General features: G+C 41.3%; 1 protein-coding gene across 7 annotated transcripts in view; it reads left to right on the top strand.

The window, feature by feature from the left end:
• Positions 1 to 19,888, top strand: part of TMCC1 (transmembrane and coiled-coil domain family 1) — a 134,294-nt gene that overhangs the window by 23,145 nt on the left and 91,261 nt on the right. For 4 of the 7 annotated variants that reach the window (XM_037382961.1, XM_037382957.1, XM_037382958.1 and 1 more), the window contains exon 3: positions 1,144 to 1,861. In XM_037382961.1, the coding sequence (XP_037238858.1) occupies positions 1,310 to 1,861 (552 nt within the window). In that variant the 5' untranslated portion in view covers positions 1,144 to 1,309. The remainder of the gene's footprint in view (positions 1 to 1,143; positions 1,862 to 19,888) is intronic. The other 3 variants (XM_037382962.1, XM_037382963.1, XM_037382960.1) reach the window with 2 other exon arrangements.

Raw genomic sequence — 19,888 nt, 5'->3', positions numbered from 1 at the left:
TGACCTCAATGCACTATGTTTCTGCAGCTGTTTTAAGAATAAAACTGAATGCTCTCAAATCCCAAACATGTTGCATTTCAAATAAAGTGGGGTGAGTTTTTTTTCAAGCACAGGCTGCTTTCTGCCAAGATCGAGGTAGACCTCTGTGATCTGGTTTCTGTATTTATAGAAGCATAATCAAAGCTTTCTCCTGCAAGAGGACAATGATCAGCTTCCAAGCATGTGATCTCATGGTGCTGATGTGAAACTCTTTTGGATACTGTGTCCGTCCTTCCTTCCTTCCTCATTCCTTTGCTGTACTTCTCCAATAGTGTGTTGCTATATAAGTGCTCAGCTGCAATGTCATATAACCAACTTCTGCCTGAGCCCAGCTGATAGGTAAGGTTGAGCTCTCTTGGAGAAAAACTGCGAGTTTTCTCTCTGTTAAAGACTCAGCTACACATACATGGTGCTGCTCCCTTTCAGATTGGTTGCTTAGTCTACTTAGTTTTATTTTTATTTTCTGTGAGAACTATGGACGAGACTATGCCAATTGAAATCATTTTGCTTGCCTGTTTTGCTTGAAGACAGATTTTCACATCTAGTTGCTAGTGCCTTCAGCAGATGTTGGCAGTAATAACCCATTTCTTACTATTTGGAAATGCATTACTGACTTGGAAATGTTCTGTTTTCTTGCATATATTACATACTGTGAAGTTAGACACTATGGGAAAATCAGGTAGACAGAGCAGATGTTACATTTGAAGCACAAAATATCAGATCTTTGTCAAGGAACAAAATTAATTCTGCCAAAGAGACTAACATGCTTTTCAGAAGTTTAACCTGATGTTCTGTTAGATATTATGGGCTTGTTCATAACAGACAAAACCCCACTGGTTTCTCCTTGCTCCTCCCCCTTTTGAGCAGCTTTTTTTACCTTTCTGGCTTTCCTGTATCCTTTGTGCTGGGCTTCTTCCCCTAGGCGATGAATGAAATACAAGCTTTGGCTTCTGCATACAGCCTAGATGCAACTAATAGCACATGGAGGGATGCTTGGAAAACTGATATGTTTTGTTTTGTTAATGGCATGTTTTGCGCATTGGAATTTTTAACCCACTACTTTCTGCATGGATGTATAATAATGACTCTTTTGTTTAACATTAGATAAGCATGAGATCACCGTGGCACACCTGCATGTGTAGTCAGTCTTGAAGCAATTGCACACCTAATTGGCTGACAGTCTTGGCATTTTTAAAACAAACACAAGCCCTTTAAAGACAGGGGACATATTTATGTATGAATAGCCAAGTAAACCTGTTGGGTGTCATCAATGGAGCCTTCTGGCAGTGAACAGCTGTGTGATGACCCTGATCCTGGAGGCAAATCCCAAGATCAAGAGACCAAAAAACAGCATGACTCAGAGCAAAAATTATCCAAAATAACCCATAATGCTTTGGAGAACATTAATGTGATTGGTCAAGGCTTGAAGCACCTTTTCCAGCATCAGCGCAGGAGGTCGTCAGTTTCTCCACATGATGTTCAGCAAGCTCAGGCTGATCTGGAGCCTGACATGGATTTGGAAAGCCAGAGCGTCTGTGCTGAAATTGATGGTGTCTCCACCCACCCCACAGCTCTGAACCGGGTGCTTCAGCAGATCAGAGTGCCACCTAAAATGAAGAGAGGGACGAGCCTGCACAGCAGGTGGGGCAAGGCAGATGCCCCGAAAGGAAGCCCACAGATCAACAGGAGGTCTGCTCAAGATATTCAATCAGGTCGACCCAGATCATCATCTACTACAGATGCTCCCACAAACTTGTCCATGATGGAGATTGCTTCTTCTGTCTATGTAGGTGGAGAGGAGGCCGCAGCAGCAGCAGCAGCAGTAAGTTACTGAGATTTACCTTTGGTCTTTATCACGTCTTTGTATGATTTCTTAAGCCTTTTGGGTCTTGTTTTTTAAAAGCAAGTTTCTTTCAGCAAACACTATGCTATTGTTTCAAAAGCTTCTTCAGTAGTGAAGCAAATAGCTTAAAAGATGCAAGCATTAGTCATTTTCTCACATGGCAGGTGGCTTATTTTACATGTATTTGATCTTGAAATGAGCTACTTTTGAAACATTAGGCTGGTTGGATGGCACACCACAGTCAAACAGGGAGTGATGGGAAGAGCAGCTGCCAGAGCAGTCCTCCTTACTAGCTGCTATCTAGTTCCTGCAACAAAACTTTGCATTCGTGTAGATGGCTTTTTTCATCCCCTCCTGTTCTATTGTGTATTTTATAGAAGTGAGGAATTCCAGTATGAGTGAATGAGGCTGTTGAGAGGCTCTGGGAACACTGACTCCGGCCTGCGACTGAACTGTAATGCCAGGCTGACTGTATCTGATTTAGATCAGCCTAGCTATTATGCCAATATGGGGTCACTGCTGTCTCTTAGTTTGTCCAGCCTGTGTGTTCACCGAAATGGCAGTCTCTCTTCTGTGACATGTTCTTGCAAAGCTATGCCTATTGGCTTACTGATGATCTCAAGAAGCAGTGTTTGTCCTACCATCTCTTCTTTTCTAGATCAGTGTAGCTGAAAAACTGTGTTTCTGATTTAACTTCGGCTATAACCTGTGTTTTCCTAAAATTCTTTGCAGGCTTGTTCCTTGGAGGGCAGATCCTTTGGTAAAGATAAGAAGGATTGTGAAACTGATTTCTCATTCACATGCTCTTAATTAAAAAGGGTCTGACCATGACTGCTGGACCAAGAGAAACAGTTCTGCTAGCATTTGATGCTGTTGAGATAACATGGTCCTAAAGCTTACATGATGTTTTCATTTTGAAAATTTATTCTCATATACTACAGTTTCTGGTGTTGGTTAGACTGTGATGGATTGGGGCCAAATAAGGTCTGTTCAGTCATCTGGACGTTGCCTCACCTTGTCTGTAGCAAGGTTGCTCCCTTGTCGTTTTCCTCCCCTTGAAGCCTACTTTGAAATACTCCAAGTGAAAAGCTTTTCAGAGTATTTGGCAGTATATTATGCTTTCAGCGTATTTCCCTAATAGTCATCTGGAAATTAGCATATCTTGCATTTATAGATGGTAATTACAAAGTATTAGCATAAATTACAATATCATTCTAAGGCAGTGAGTAAAGTTTGCTCTTGGGAGAAGCATTGAAGGAGTCTGCCTGGAGCTGTATCCAGGGTTTTTACTACTTGCCAACAAATGATAGAATAGAAATAGTAATTAAGTAAAGAAAAGTGTACAATCTCCTAGGATGGGTTAACTTTGCAATTGCGCCATTAAGAAGCCTCAGGAAGGGGCCTCCTAATAGCTTCAGGTTCATTTGTGTACTGGCTCTCTTTTCATTGTGAGTGAACTAATGATCTTCGTTTCAGGAGAATTTTGGGAAAAGTTGTTAGTTTTCTGGGTTTGTACCCAAATCCAGAAACGTAAGTTTATGAAACATGCTCTGGTTTGTTGGTTTAAAAGCGTAACCTTTACTTCATGTATGAGCAGGGAGATTGAACAGGCCTAAGCATATTAGGTAAATAATATGGGGATATGGGAAAAGACCCAGGGTGAGGTGCCCTTTCTCCCAGCTATGTCAGCTGCTCTGAAGTGTTACCACTGTTGCCAGGATCAGTGGTGTCCAAAGTGGGGTGTGTGTAAGAAAGTCCATTGGAGCGTGGGAAGATTTTTTGTGCCATTAATAAGTAAAACAATTTTTTTGAAAAAACGTTTCTTTTCCTTTCTAATTTCTATTTTTGTGTATGTTTTATAATGTACATATTCAGTAGTACATGTATATAGTTTATAAATAAATATACACGTATTGGCAGTTCATGCTAAAAATTTTTTTTACTGACAGGGGTGTGCAATCAAAGTTTGGAAACCACCGGCCTGGATGAATTGCATCCCTTGGCAGGAGTGACTGGAAAAATGAGAGCTATTAATCTGGTCGTAACTGCATTCTGCTACATCATCTGCTATGTGTGAGAACAAATTTAGGAGTCAATTTTTTGGTAGATAATGGCATTTGATTATTGAGAAGCAGTGACTGTAGCTGTTCTGTTGAGAAGCTTGACATAGAGATGTGTATTCTGTGAATGGTGTCTCTTCTGGTACTTTACCAAGCAGTCATCTCCAAGGAGGATGCGAGAGTGGTTCTTGTTGCTGTTTGCCATGTCCTCAGCTGCTGTGCCCTGTGGCTTGAGGAAAAGGGGCTGCTCAGGCTTTTTCCCCTTCATATTTGGGAGAAGGGAGGCTACTGGAGTGTGAAAGAGGAAAATGAAATACATGCAAGGATGGGCTTGCTTTGGGGGCTAAGCCATCCAGAGACCTTGGTGACCAGTTGTCCCTCTGTTCCTGATGTACCTGGACAGAAATGATCTTTTAAAAAGTCTTTGGAAGGTGAGAATGGAAAAATCTGATACACTTTGTGTTTTTAAAAGTAGCTTGCTTGCTAACAAACTGCTATTGCAAGAAAGTGACAGCAGCAATCTCCTGTATGCATACAGGCAAGAGGAAGGTAATAGCTGTTCTAGCAGTGTTCACATTTTCCTTTGTGGTGGTGCTTGTATCTGGTGTTGTGCACGCAGGGCCGAGGGAAGCTGTGGGAGTGAAGTTAATGCAGTTATCAGAGCTCCCCTCTCTCACGTGATCGAGAGCAGGCATGCTGCTTCGGGCCATAAGACTTTGCCCTTCTTAACCAGAGTCCTCCAGTTCCTCTGTTCTAATTGGGAATTGCTTCCTGATGCACATTCTGAAAAGTATGGGTGCATTTTTAAATAGAATCCAAATAAACACTTTGGGAATGCTGCAACATTTGTTGATAGGGATGAGTTTTATAGATTTACTTTTCCATTCTCGTTCTATGTATTTCTTAAAATCTCACTTAGTTGTCTTTTAGATCACACACAAAAAAAGAAAAAACCCAATGAAAAATAGTTGCACAGAAAAAAATGTCATTTTCTCTGTAAAGGAGAATAAATAAAACCTTGCTTACTGGTTGCTTCATTCTGTAAAGGTATTTAATTCCTGTAATGTGAAGGTTGAAGACTTGTCATGAAATTCACTGGAGTCCTGGCTTTGCCTCAGTTATCATGTCTGTGCTTTCTTTACTCGTAAACCTGTTTGCATTTATAGCATATATGGTACTTGAACAACACTTTCTAGCTAACAAGACCCTACTTGGGCAGAGGGAAAGAGCTCTTCAGCAGCACACAGCAACTGGTCGAAACACAAAATAAAGAATATGTTTCTTTAATGAGAACAGCAGTGTTGGTGAAAGATTTAAGACTTGATATCATCTCTTCAAGTAAAGATTTTTAGCAACCTGTTCAGTCACTTCCCCAGAAATGTAGCTATGAACTGGGATAGTTTGTGAAGGCCCTTCAAGCTGTAAAAACAAAGAGTCAGCAGGACTTCAAATTGTTCAGAAAAAGGAATTTTTTTTATTACGTTTTTTTATTTAAAATAGTCCACGTTGATGAAGAAGCCAGAGGACCATACAACAAAACAAGTTTAGGTACCACAGCAACTCTAAAACTTAATCTCTAATACCAATCTTCTTGCAAAGAACTTTTATTTTCTGAAGTATTTTGTAGCTCTGCGTAAAGTTTACCCATTCTTTTGACTGCTGTTAGTTTCAATATTACTCTTGCATGTTTTCTTTGAACAGACTTAAAATGGGAGTGTGGAAATTTGGTTTGTGGGGTTTTTTTTGTTTTTTTTTTTTAATAGAACCAAGTAGAAAACATAGCCAAAGCAGCTCTCAAGTTTGTTCTTGGTTTAGTCAAGCTTTCTAAAGGAAAATGTGTGTTCCTGCTCTTCCTTTAGCCTTATTGTAATTTCAGTGTTTGAGTGTTTATGCTTGATTATTGCCTTTTTTTAAATATAACATTCTGCCCAGAGATATGACAAAACAGGAACTTTCTTGATTGCGAATAGTCTTAAGCAGGCTGAGAAACCTTGACTGCCCTCGAACTCATCAGCCTTTTCTAAGTAAGCTAAAGGCAAAAGCCTTGAGTTGTATAAGCTTCAGAGATCTGATGTACTTGAGTGTGCACTCAAGCTGAGGCAGTACTGATTGTGGCTGTGCACGCACTTACACATGTAAAATTACAAGATAAATGTGGCACTGTTCAACAGCGTTAAATTCAAGATGCAATTGGATGACCTGTTGCTCGCCTTATTCCACAGCTGTATTTTCATGTTGAAGGTAAAGGAAAACAAAGTGCTGTGGATTCCAAACTGACTTTCTCTGGTGTGTAAAATATAAAAACAAGCAAGCAAGAGAGAAAACTGGTTCACGCTTTTATTGGCTATAATGGTCAAGGGACCTGGAGAAACTGTGGTGGCAGCATGGAGCTGTCTCTGGCGTTTCTATCCCAGGCAGTGAGGCTGCATAGTCAAGCACTGCATCTCTCGCCTCTCTGCTTTGAAAAGGGCTAAAGTAAAAGCTGTGGTTGTTGGGATCTAGTGGCAATGTGGAGCTTTGCTCAGTTTTGTTTTCCATGGAGTTTCTGTGCACTACGTATGACTGAGCTGAAGTAATTGACCACTATGAAACTTTTCTTCCTCCTTTCCCTCCACATGTCCTAAGCTCTGCTTCTTTCTGCTGGGTTCTCTTGAGAAGAAAATGGAAGCATTTGAATAATTCACCTAAAGTCTGCAGAAAGCAGCAAGGCTTTTGGCTCAGAAGACTCTGAGCAGAACCGACACAGTCAACAAAGTATTCAACATGTTATCTCTAACTAGTGAAAGGGAGATCTTCTGCCGAGTACCAACTAGTAGTTTCTCAGCTAATTATTACCAGGTGACTAGCCATGACAGCCTGGAAGACATTTGAAAGAATTTGGAGTCCAGTTTGCTATGGAGTAGTTTGCACGGTCTCTGGGATTAGCAGTAAAAAAATAAAAATAATTATACTCTTCCATTATTTTACAAACTTCATTGCTGCATGGTTTTATCAGGTTCTCATGCAAAGCCAAGAAGAACTAGAAATAAACAGATGCCGAACTGGCTGTGTGACTTAAGACCCATCCTAGATGGGTTGGTTGTGCTGAGGGATATGTAAATTTATGTCAGGGTGCCAAGTGCACCCCCCAGCTTCCCGAAGCTTAGCTGCCTGCATGCAGCGTCAGCTGGCTGGCAAGAGCTGTGGTCTCAGCAGTGGCCTGCAAGTCCTCTTTGGGAGCCACTTTTAGGCTGAGACTTGTGCTCTCAGTTGATCTGAGCCCAGACCTATGGACTGACCTCCCAGATTAACCTTGGACCTGCTTCATCACTCTGGACCTCTCTGGCAATCCGGATGTTCAGCTGAACCCAGCTGCCACCCTTGGACCTGGTGTGCTTGCCTTGCCCCGGAGTTCACCCACCTGCTCATGAAGTTCTTCATCTGCTGCTGTGGGAAGGCAGTGAAGCGAGCACTGCCTGCTGCCAAAAGCACTTGAAGTACCTTGGCTGGCTTTTCACTGATTTGGATAAAGAAAGGAAGAGTCTGCCAGTTCAGCTGTTGGGGCTGGGGTGGCCTGGACTCCCCAAGATGTTTTGGCAGAGAATGTCTGGCCCCCGTCTCAGTCTATGGGCAGGGTCACTTCATGTGTTTAGGTGTTGTTATATTCAGGTATTTTGGCACAAACCCTAAATGCTTCCAGAGAGGGATGCTAATTTTTGGATAACAGTAAATCCATTATTTGCCAAGAACTCAAACTTCAAAAAAGTGCTTGGTTCACATGAGACCATGAATTTGCTTGTCCCTTGAAAATTGCTCGCCAAGAGGGCACCATCTGCAGCTTGCCTAGATCTCAACTGGTGCAGAGAATGGGAGCTAAAATTAGGTGGGAAGGCCAGTCTCAATCACTGGTAAAGAAATTGTTGCACCTGCGTGTTGATGGTTCCTGCCTTTTGTCTTTTAGCCAGTAGTCTGTAGGAGGGGGAGAAGAGTTTGGTGGCAGAGTTGTATTCTTTCTTTTCCTAGGAGATTTTGCCGAGTCCAGGTGGCGTACTCCATTTTTCCCCCCAAGAGCTGGTAACAGTACTGTCTCACAGTGTGGCACAAGAACTGAAAGTCATTCAGAAGCTCAGTGCAACCCTACACCTTAGGAAGTGGGCATCTCTAGTGTCCCTGCCGGCAAACACCTAGAAAGACTATGACTTCTGTGGTGTTGCTATGAAATCCACATAATTTTGGGAGTTGTAATAGTCACATGAGCTGCCCTTGACTTAAGTTGTATAGAAAATGCAAAGTAAAAACTGGGAAATGTTTTTTGGGTTTTTTCCACAAAGAGGGAAAATGCCTGCTTGATATTCTATGAAAGGCACTATGTGTGTTGCCGTATTAATAGAATGTCTGGCAATTATTCCAATCTGAGGCATGCTATCTCAGCTGTGGCATGTGTCTGTAGGTATTAGGCTTAAAGGGTGTTGATTCCACTTGAAGTTACAAGCTAATGGTAGTCAACTCAACAGGTTAGGTGCAGATGATTATACAGCTTTAACGTATGACAGCTTTTACTGACTTTATAATATAAAGATATAATGCATGTAAAAATCAGCTACATGTAAACTTTAAATCACCGATATGATTAGTGGCAAAGCTTTCTGATTCATGATTCGATGAAATCAGGAAAGCACGATGCAGCCATTTAAGTTTATGAAAGACATTGAGTGTGTTTGGTGTTTGAGAAGCCAGCTTAGCATTCAGTCTACCACACTCATTAGTTTTGACTAAATTAATGAATTGCTAAAACTGTAACTCTTTATTCAACAATTTGTATTGCAAAATGAGTTACAACACAATCCAAATGGAGTTATCTGACAGATATCATGACAGATCAGGGTTGAGAGTCCTCTGGACTCCTGGGTTCTCGAGTCTGTATGGATTGTGTATACAGCAAACCTTCACTCGATTTTCTTTTTTGTTTTATATTCATTTTCTCAAGACTCTGCCTATTTGTCTCCTTCAGCTCTTTGTGATCTTACCTTTTAAATAACTTTCCTGCCCTTTTGTTTTTAAATAAAATGCTACCAATTTCACTTCCTTGATTTTGATGCTTGCTGATGACAGTGAGGATTCACTGACTCAACTTGCCTCAGCAGGGAGTATTTCCTTTGAAATTCTTTTAAGACTTTTGTGTATTCAACTATAATTACAAAAATATCACTGAGCTACAGCATTGGTTAATCTGTTTGAACATACAGGCTATACAAGCTACAAGGACAATGAAACAACATATATAACGGAAAAGCTGTGATTTAATGATGACAAAAACTGCGTAACAGGAATTGTAGTTAAGCAAGAGAACTGTAATTTTTCTGGTTCATGTATTCTGTCATCATTTCATCTGCTGGTACCTATTGCTGTCGTGATGTAGCCTATTTTTGCCTGCAGCAGATTTCTGCCATCTCTTACGGAGTGCTGCTGCCCTGTCAGAGCCTCGGTGGTGAACTGAGCACGGCTGCCCCAGTGCCTCACTTCTGCATTGCCCAGGTGGTCGGTGCTTCAAGAGCAGCAGGAGTTCCTGCTCTGCTTTCCCTTCTTTTTTGATTTTCCTCCCAGTGTTCAGATTTCTGTCATTTAGAAAAATGACAGAAATGGATGTTTTGTTCTCTTCTAATTATTTGTTGCACTACAGTACGTTGAAATTAGCAGCAGTGCGTTCCATTAGTCAGACAGCATCCTGTAGCTACTACATAATGCTGCACAGTGTCTGTGGTTATAAAGTCTAAGGTTTGCCTGTGACTGCAGAAGGTTTTGCTACATGTAGATGTAAGAAGTCAGCAAACTTGGATTGCTGAGAAATTAGCATTTGGTTATATTTTATTGAAGGCTTGTAAGAGCCTTTGCTGGCTGCTGTGAAATTGTCAGTGCTTATGGGAACAGCAGGAACTTTACCTATTGCAAATGTATTTGTGAAGAGTGGATGAGCAGAAGCTTATGTGCTTCTGTCTAGAGTTTACTGGTGAAGCTCAAGACCTGTTAAACACATCCAGACTATATCCATATCTTCCATTTTTTGTGGAGTCAAGCCCTGAGCCTCATCCTGTTGTGTGTGGCAAGGCTGCACAGTGATTTAAATTTATGCTCGACTCTGCCTATGTAAATGCTGTTCTGAGCATAAGTAATGTTTGCAATTTGATCACTTGCTCAGTTGGTCCTGCTGGAACCTGTTACACTGGCTTTTTAGCACTAGGTGCTGTGTCTGAGGTACAGTTTGGAAAAGGAAAAAACCCTCTTATCTCTATCAGCATGGCCATGCCAATGAAGTAAGTGGCAAAAGTGAAAAAGAAATTTTGTGATTAAATTCCCTGGTATACTTAAAGTCGGGCCATACCAGCATTGGGCAGCTGTGAAAGGCCAGGGCTGCTCAGACCAGGAAAGACCCAAACAGATCCTGGAACCTGCCTTCTGCAGATTCTTCAGGGCCCACTCATGGGAAAGAAGTTTTTCACACCTGCCTAACATGCATGAGTGCTGCGTGCAAGTTCTTACCTGGAAAAGATACCAAACAGATAACGATACTGATATTTTCTGGTTTCTTCTCTGTTCTTTCTTCAAATTTCTTAAAGCCTTAGTCTGCTACCAGGCTCTTATCCTATCACCTTTTTATTTCCTTTTTTTATTTTCCTTGTGGGTTTTTTTTTTTCAGCTTTATGAGCCAGACTGAAGTTGTCTGTCTTCACGTGCTGGACATGATTTTAGAACTCATACTGCATTTTTAAAAATACCTACAGTCAATGTCCATCTTTCATTTCTTAGCCAGAGTTTCTGGTGTGCCACAGACTTCTCATTAGGCTTCAGTCTTCCTTTTCCAGGAGTTTCTTCTTTCTCCAGCCTGCGTATTTACTGCAGTGGGGTCCGTTTTCAGCTGTTTCCTGATTAGATCACCTACACTTTCCTTTTCATGCTTATAACCCCATTTTATTCCACACACACAACGCACTGCCAGGAAGCTTATGAGGTTAATTTACTCAAAGTATTGTATTGTAAACCCAAAAGGGGGTTTTGTTTGGTGGCTTTTTATTATGGTTTTGGTGGTGTGTGTGTTTTTCACTCCCCATGCTTTGTGTGGATGCTGCAAAGTTTTGGAGACACAGGAGTCTTTATTTCTTGTTTGTTCTGCAAAGCCACTCAAACAAGATTGGGACTTAGAGAGTTCCCTGGGTAATTGGGTCAGACCGAAGTGTTTAATGCATTGTCACTGCTGCTTTCAAAGGCAGTAGAGCTACCTGCTTAGTGTGCTGATGTAATTTAGAAGAGGTTATCTTACCATACAGACAAAAGCATAGTAAAATCTCTTCTGTATCTTTACAGCACTAGTTTATGTAAAGAACAGGGTTAAGTCAGGGGCAGCTGTGGTACTATTTTAACTTTGCTTTTAAATAGGTTGATGCTGTAAGCATTAACGCATGTTTGCATGGTTCTCCAAAATACTGAGTATTGGATGAGCCTGATTCTGTGCGGTGCTGAGAACTTCTGCTCTCAGTGGGAATTAAGGACATAGAGTACTTTGCAGCATAAGGGGGGGTAAATTCTTAATAATCCTCTGCACACACAATACTATGAACTAAAAATATTTTTCTGTTCTCTGTTCTCTCAATTTCTTGTTGAAATAGAAGGGCAAAATGTTATCCTAAAACCATAGATTGGATTTGTTCTAAGACCTCGTTTACATACATTTGCATGTGTAATAATCCTGCTGCATGTTGTCAGGCTTTGTATAGAAACTGAGAAATGAGATTGTCATAGCATGGAAAATAATGTAATAATTAAATTCTTACTGAGATACTTCACTTGGGCTTGTATTTCAAGCAGTTTAAATTTAAATATTTTTGCATAAAAAAATCTTCTCTCGTAGAGGCAGCCCACTGAGCTGAGAAATAAGGATTGTGGTGGTTTGGGAATGATTGAGCCTTGGGGCTTTTTTTACCACTGAGATCCTTATATCAGGGCTTATACGCCAGGCATTGCTGTTAGAGCAAGGTGACAGTGAGGTCAGTTTATTCATTCAGGGTTTCTGTGCAGTGAATTGTTTTGGCATATCTGGTGGAAGCCCTTGGCTGACACCTAGTATCATGAAGGCGACAGACCAGCTGGGATTAATTCAGTATCAAATTATTTAGTGGATTTGCAGATTTTTGCCTCCATAGGTCCAAACATTTCCAGGTTGCCATTTACTTGCCTCAGGGTTCCAGGAATGACAGGAAAAAGTATTTGCTGTCCTGCAGCAAGATCCCCACAGGGCAGCTTTCCAGGGCACCACTCACTTCACATCTGCGGCATCCGGACAGGACTTACTGTGTCCTTATCCTCTTTTCAGTTTTGATGATCAGTTCTCATAAGTATTTCAGATATCTTTGGATTTTGGTTAACAGCTTATATCTGTTACTATCCACATTTTTGAAAAATACTACATACGCTTCTGGAATAAGTGTCCAGTCTTTAGTTTGCAGGCTCCTCAGTATGTTCCAGTGATGATGTTGACACCATGAGTATCAAAAGCCTACTAAAATGACAGTAAGATTGCTTTTCTTAGTTACTTCTAATGACTCTTTCCAACAAGTCATGCTGGTCTACAAACTACATATTAACAGAAATAAGGTAGCATATCCAACTGTGCTACCCTTTCAAGTGTATGTAGTAGAGTTGTGGAAGAATGAACAGTTTCCCTCCGATGGTAAATAGTCTTTTAAAGCAATAATTTATTTGCCAGAAATATTTTTTACAAATTCTTCTGTTGTAAACATCATGAAATGCACCTGGGACAAACACTTGTGAAAAGACAAAATATGAAGGTTTTTTGTAACACTAAAACTGTGTGGAAGGTCTACTGTGGCTATAAACAATATGTCTTAGATCTATAAAAGATCACTTAGGCTTTAACCCATTTCCTAAAAGAGCAAGCAGTTGTCTTAACATCATACTCTGATGTTTGCTCTCCCTTTCAATTTGAGTAGGTGGTAACATTTTTGAAATTTTGTCATAACTGATCCTGAGTAAAACATTTTGTAGCTTTGGCCATAAAGGACTGTTGTTACGTTGGAAATAATATTTGTCACATGAATACATTGGGCTAGTCACAAGCCCTGCTGGAAGTTCTTCCAGTACTTGCAGCTGAGTCACGTTAAAACAGCACTAAGCTCACAAAGTTAGTGTAGAGGGTCTGCCTGTTCATCCTGGTTAGGTGGTCTATAACAGATTCCCACCATATCTGCCTTGTGGGCCTTTGCCGGTACTGTGAGTGGAACATAAATGATATGCATATGCATAATTTTGACTGGCTTTGTGTAAAACTTAAGAATTTTTACTCATTTGGGAGTGTAAAGTAGGAGTTACCTGTATCCTGACAGGAAAGCATACAAGAACCTGGATGGACTTGTGAATGAGGAGCATTTCGGGACAATGGTATTTTTTATTCTCTTTCTTAAAACTGGTGCTGCAAGCACCTGGAGCTACAAATCTGAGCGGAGCTACAGATCTGAGCTTCCAGCAGATCTAAATGGACAGCTGTGCACTGTGTGTAAGAGTGACTAGTGCAGCTCCGGCGCTTGTGACTGCGAATGCAGAAAAGTGCAGCCCAGCGCTGATGCTTCGTAGGGGGTAGGGGTGCATTGTTTGTATCTTGCAACAAGATAGGATGCTGGCAGGTCATTGTAATGGCTTAATTGCAGATTGAGGTATGTCAGGAGTAGGCTGAGGATTGCTTCACAAGCTCAGAAATTAATCTTCAGTTGCTTAATTGCTCTGAAAGACTGCTGTACCAGGCACTGCTTTTCCCTGCCTGGGAACGGTAACCTTTGTAAAGCACAGGAGTGGCATTAGGCTCAAAGTCTTCTCTATGGGCAGAGAGCATGCACATTATATATAAGGAGAGCCAAGAATTCAATTTTAGTGCAATTTGAAGTCTTAAGGGCCTAGGTGTCATTAATCCGGATCTAATTGTAACAGAAAAATAGTTCAAAAATGCTGTTACAATCATTATACACACACTTCTTAGTTTATAGCCCTGATCTTAGGGTTGTGCTCACCCTTCCACTGCTCCTCTACATCCTACAGTTGGTGACTTCATTCTGGTCAGGGTGGAGGTGAGTGTGTATTACAGCAGGTTGTCAGCCTCTGGAGCCCTTCTCTGGGAAGAGTTCAGTGTTCAGGTTGATGATTTCTTCCTCACCCAAGGATGTACTTGGGGTATTTTTTTAATGTGTTTGCAAACACACGTTTAGACCTTTCTCTTTCCTCATTGGTCTGCAGCTCCATGTGCATCCAAATGTACTATGTATGGTGCCTTTTCTGTATATCACATCCTCTTTTTGTGTGTTCTCTTTTTTTTTGTTGTTTGTTTGTTTGGTTGGGGGTGTGTGGGAGGGACAGGACTGACCCAAACACATCTTTCTGCAGCTCCACATCTACATTTCTTGAACTGACCATTGGTGGGCTGTTTGTAGCTGTGAGGTTTCCAGTGCCAGGTCAGTGCCCCATCTCTTATCAACCTGTGCCTGCACTCCTGTGTCGCAGGACATCATTCCAACGTCTCCACTTGTCACAGCCTCTCCTGTTGCGATACAGGCCTGTATTTCATTATGCCACATCAGTACTGCGGAGCTATGTGAGTGTCTTGTTCCATGTAGAAAACCCGCTTGCTGCTATCTATAAGCTGTGGGGTTGTACATCACAGTGATAAGCACAAGTGAGACAGATTAGCCATAGACAGCCGGTCAGTTGGGGAAACTGCTGTGATGGCTAAACCAAATGAAACAAAGCTGCTGCAAGCGGGTCCAGAAAAGCTCTGACAGAGCAAGCCTCAGTCCTGAGGCATTGCACACTCAGCACACAGCCTGCAGCGTGTTGCTAGCAGTGGCAGTACTGTATTATAGGGCTACATGATGACTGTGGGAGCTTTAAAACTTTTTTTGTTTGTTTAACTGTTAATTATCTGAATACTGCTTATGTTAAGAAAGAAAATAAAGGTTAGTAAGACTTTATGATATTTACTACTGCTGCAGTGCATAACTTAATCCAGTCCCAGACAATGTATTATTCCTTCATTTATTGTATAATTTAAGCTTAATCTGAGGAACCAAAAATTCTAGAAATCTGTTAATACATTTCTCTATCTACAAGTATATGAGTGTTGCCTATGATTTTTGTCTTTAATTTTTGAACAGTCAGCTATTTCCTAGTTTTCTTTTTTTTTTTTTTTTTCCTGCTTCCAGAAATTCAGTTCCATGGAGGAGAACAGCAGATCATTGTGAGAGTTTTAAAGATTTCTTTCAAACCTGTTTTCTGCTGAGCATGCTTTTAATTTGGAAGTTTTACAATCCAGCTGTTTTTCTTTTCTCTCATTTTCAACTTGCAGTACTTTTTCTCTGTGTCTGACTTCAGAAAGGTAATTTTCTCTGCTGAGAACTGTAGCCATGATTCTTCCACACAGTTCTTTTTCCAGAAGCTCACAGATACTTTTCAGTCAGGCAGACTTTCCTTCCCCCAGTGCTCTGGAAGCCTGCATCTGCAGGTATCAGGGAAACTCCTTGCTCTTGACAGGTTAGGGCACAAAAATAAGGAAAAGAAGTGCTTTCTGCAGAGGACTTTGATACATCTGGAAATTTAGTGGTGCTGTAATTATAGATTTTGATAAATAGGTGTGTATTAATGTAGCCTGGGTTTTTTTGAGTCAGAACAGGTCCTTGTGACTGACTGTAAGTGAAACGCATTAACTTTCCATAATAAGCTTGCTAGTATTTTCTTGAGTGAGTGTGTGATTTGGTCATTTGAGGATTACGTTCTTACTCTGAATAGCTATTCTCATCTCAGGTTACTGGTTTTTACTCTATAGGTAACAGTTGTTTCACTGGCAGGGACTGAAATGACAGCAGAGGCTCAAGGATGTAGTGTTGTAGTTTGAAATCCCTTTGCAAGCCCGTAAATTTCAAGTGTTAGATTGAGTGTGGTGAACACCTTTTTCTGCCTAAGCTACTTAGCCTTCCAAAGTAACAGAGGCTGTGTATGATAGAATTACCTGACACTTCCTGAAGCTTTCTGATGCAGTATGATGTGTTAGTGAATAATAGTAAATGCTATAGAAAGGGAAGAATCATTCCTTATGGTTAAGGGAGCATCAGTAGGTGCTAGCAGATGTGGCATTAAGAGGATGTTTTCTGACACCACAATGTGAAATGGACCAAGACAATAGAAAATATAATGTAGGTGAACAATCCATACTGGCTAGAAAATAAAGAGAATGACAATAGGCATTGAGCATCTTCAAGTTCCCTGTAATATGGTACTGGGTTTTTTAGCTGAGAGCATCTGCTGTGTGTGGTTACCTCTTTCTCCACAAACGGCTGGTTACTTGGTTGCTCGATTACAAAGCTGGAAAATCAAACTTCTGTAGGTGATGCTGTTAAAACTCAGCCGTGGATCTTTTGCTGACATTGTTCAGAGTCATGATGAAGCAGGCTAGGGAGATGTGTGTATGCTGTATGGTAGTAGAGCTGCTGGAGCTGTGTAACCAGTATTTTTGACAGGTTCATGTCTTCCAAACTATAGTACCATCCAAGATCATCCCCACATCTCCCTTAGGATGGGAGTCAATTTTAGTAAAATGGTGATGTGAGCAATTACGAAGTGTGCTGAAATAACCTCACCTATGTTATCTTTAACTCTGTTGATGTTACCAGAGTTAAAGATAATGCTTTGTTTGCCTGTTCACTGTAGCAGCACTGTATGTAATTGTGCTAATATCAAATTCCGTGGCAACTCAAAAACATTTTAAGTGGCTTCTAATTGTAGGATTGACTGTGCTGTGTATGTATCTTATTAATAACCATTTTTGTAAAGTTGTTAGGAATGCTTTCTGAAGCTTCCTGAAACTGTTCTTCTATGGTAATTCTAACTGTGCTTTAGTTGGGAATTAATGTTAAAATAATAAAACTTTGGCATTCCCCTTGCAGTAGCCTTTGTACCTCCATTTGCTACTTCAATGAAAAAATGGGTGGCACGGAGGAGGAGGTATCGTAAGATTTTTGCCAGGGTGCTAGCAGCAGGTAGGGCTTGTGGCATTGCTATTTGTGTCTTGTGCAGTTTGCAGCCAGAGATCCTGAATAAAGAGCTGATCTCATCTCTTGGTCCCATGGCATGTGGGAAGGAAGGAGAATTTACTGGGGTGCATTAAAATGCTACAGAGATAGGAATGCTGTGACTTTAGTGATGAGAAGTGGAGATTGCTGTTCTCAGCCAGCAAACTGGTGCTAACCAGGAACAGAAATACAGCCCCTGGTGAAACTACTTCTTTTACCTTGAAGTAGTTTTTACTTTTGTTTTTAAAAATATATGTCTAAGCAGTGCTATGCATGTTCCACTACCTGCCAGCACTGAATCTATGCAGGACATATGGGTTGCATGCAAAGTAGGACCTCCTAAGATAAAGCGGATGAGGAAGTTTTATTAAATTACCAGCGTTTGGGACTTTGAGTGAGGACACACTGGTGGCAGCTGCAGCCCTTACTGGCCTGAAAGCCAAGGTGCTGGGAAAAGGAGGTCGATTTCTATTTTCCACTCAATTGTTAACTTTATTTGTGAATCTGGTGACTTCTGTTCTGAGGTCTTCTTAGATGGGGTTGACATCTTCTACGTATGAGAGCATTTTGATGAGCCTTAAGCGTGGGGGCTTTGGCAGGGAAAGGTACTTGAGGTGGTGTGGCAGAGGGGCTGGCGCAGTGGTGACCAGCTGTGCCTGGGTGCCTCTTCTGCATCACGCAGGACGGGTGCCCTCCATCACTTGCAGCGCGGGCGTCCTGGAAGCCAAGCCAAACCTGATGGGAGCTGTGCGCAAGGTCCCTTCCGTTCTCGTAGCGGCAAAGATTTAGTCAACAGAGGGAGCTGTGCCTGTTCCGAAAACGGACACAGAAACAGTTCACCGCATCCATCCTGAAAATGGAGTGGCTGGAGCGACTGAACGGAGACACAGTGTTTCATCCATGTGATGTTTGGGAGAGGATTATCTTAACACAACAGGAAAATAATGCTTTCTGGAAAATACAAACGATTATGAAAGTAGTTCAATTTAGCCCAGAAGAAAAATATTTAAACTGTACTGAAATTGAATCTAATTTTGTTTTCCTAAAGCAACATATACCCTGTCATATGCAGAAAACTGCAGGCTGATGGTAACAATTGGAGAACATACAGGTATCTTTAAAAGTATTGTATTTTGAAATATAAAACAAACTGAAAGGGTTGATCCTGAGAATGTGTATGCTTGAATACACGAAATTTTATCTTCCAAACTTTCTGCAGCAAGAAAATATCTCTGCTCTTGGTTATTCCAGAGATATTTCTGTAAGAAGCTATCAGTAAGACATGTAACTATTCATTTACATTTACTAAGTATTGATTTAACTTTCATATATATATATATATGCTAACCTTACATAATGCTAAAAAATAATTTAAAACCCTGCTCAAAACTGTCAGTGTGATGTATAAGTAAAAAGCTGTAGCAGATCAAAATGGAAAGGATATTAAAAAATTCAATTCTTATTAAGCATTTTTAAAAAGAAAAGTGGTCACAAGGTATTTCGTACTAAACCCAAATTCTAATTGTTTTGTGTTCTCATGGAAGGATATTGGGCAGAGACACTAGTTCATTAGGTCAAATTCATTTAAAATTTGAAAATAAAATTCGGTGGCTTTTAGTAAAATCTGGATTTTCTCCATCCTGAATGTGGTAACAAACCAATTTTTCTTGTTTGGAGAACAGGCTTAGGGTTTAGGAGAGGGACTGTGTAGAAATTGTACACGGTAAGCTGCTGTTTTCATGGAAGGGATAAGCGAATCTCCAGAACTGCTGAATTACATTTTTAGACTGATCTCCAAGACCCTAGTAACATCCCCTCTAAAATGGTTTAGACATGACAAATGGGGCGGTGTTGGCTGCCACGGGGGCTGTGTGCCACGAGCCACACGGACCAGGAGGGCAGAGCTGTGTGTGAAGCGTCCGGGGTGCTGCAGGGCCTCCGTCTCTTAGTGCGTCTTGTGTGTGTTTCATTTTGGGCATGTTCAGCACCTATGGGTGGTTCTGCTGTGCGTCCTCTGTGGGAGGAAGAGACGTTGCCCTCTTGCGAAGCTGTATGGTGGTGTGCAGGGGCAGGACAGGCAGCTGGTCCAGTTGTGAGCAACTTTTCCCCACCCGGGGAATGTGAGTGCCTTGCTTTTGTTTGGCCAGAGGCTGCGGAGGGCAGTGAATTAGCCCTGGGAAAGCCCGTGGCAAAACTGTCAGTGAAAGGGGGGTTGTTCTGGCACTGTGTCATACTTGATCCAGCTATGGAGTCGGGTCCTTTCAAGAAATAGTATGATTGATAAAAAGGATGGAGAAAATGCCTGAGCAGGATTGTTGAACTGATAAAAATTGTAACCAAAGCTTTTTTTTAAGGGAGGTGCTGATGTGTGCAGTAGACTGGATGTTGCGTTGCTGTCAAGGAGAGCCAGGGTGCAGCGCAGCCCTGCGCTGTGCAAGGCTGATGCGCACAGAGCCTTGTCAGAGCTCCCTGAAAGCATCCGAACATGCCGACTCCATGTACAGAAGCAGCATCTGATCACTTGAGTGTTACCAGCATTTGGTCACTTTAGTGTGTCTTCTCCAACTGACTGAAATCTTTCTGGTTTTATACTTTTTCAAAATCTCAAATCACTAAATGGTTGCCGATTAAGACTGTCTTGACTGCTCCTTGTAATTAACTCACATGTTTTCTGCTGACAGTCAGAAGCATTTGTGCCACTGACCCAGCCAAGGTCTTTGTTTTACATTCTCTTTACTGGAGTTCCACTTGCAGTGTTTCTAACACAAGAGGAGCAAATTGAGTTTTTGGCCTAGCTGTGTAGGCGTGCTTCTCTGAACAGAACAGTGGAGGTGTTCTAGTGCAGA

This window comes from Falco rusticolus, chromosome 4 (genome assembly GCF_015220075.1).
Source record: "Falco rusticolus isolate bFalRus1 chromosome 4, bFalRus1.pri, whole genome shotgun sequence".
NCBI classification, from domain to species: domain Eukaryota; kingdom Metazoa; phylum Chordata; class Aves; order Falconiformes; family Falconidae; genus Falco; species Falco rusticolus.
Note: the sequence above shows the minus strand (reverse complement) of the source record. Positions and strands in the feature narration are given on the sequence as shown.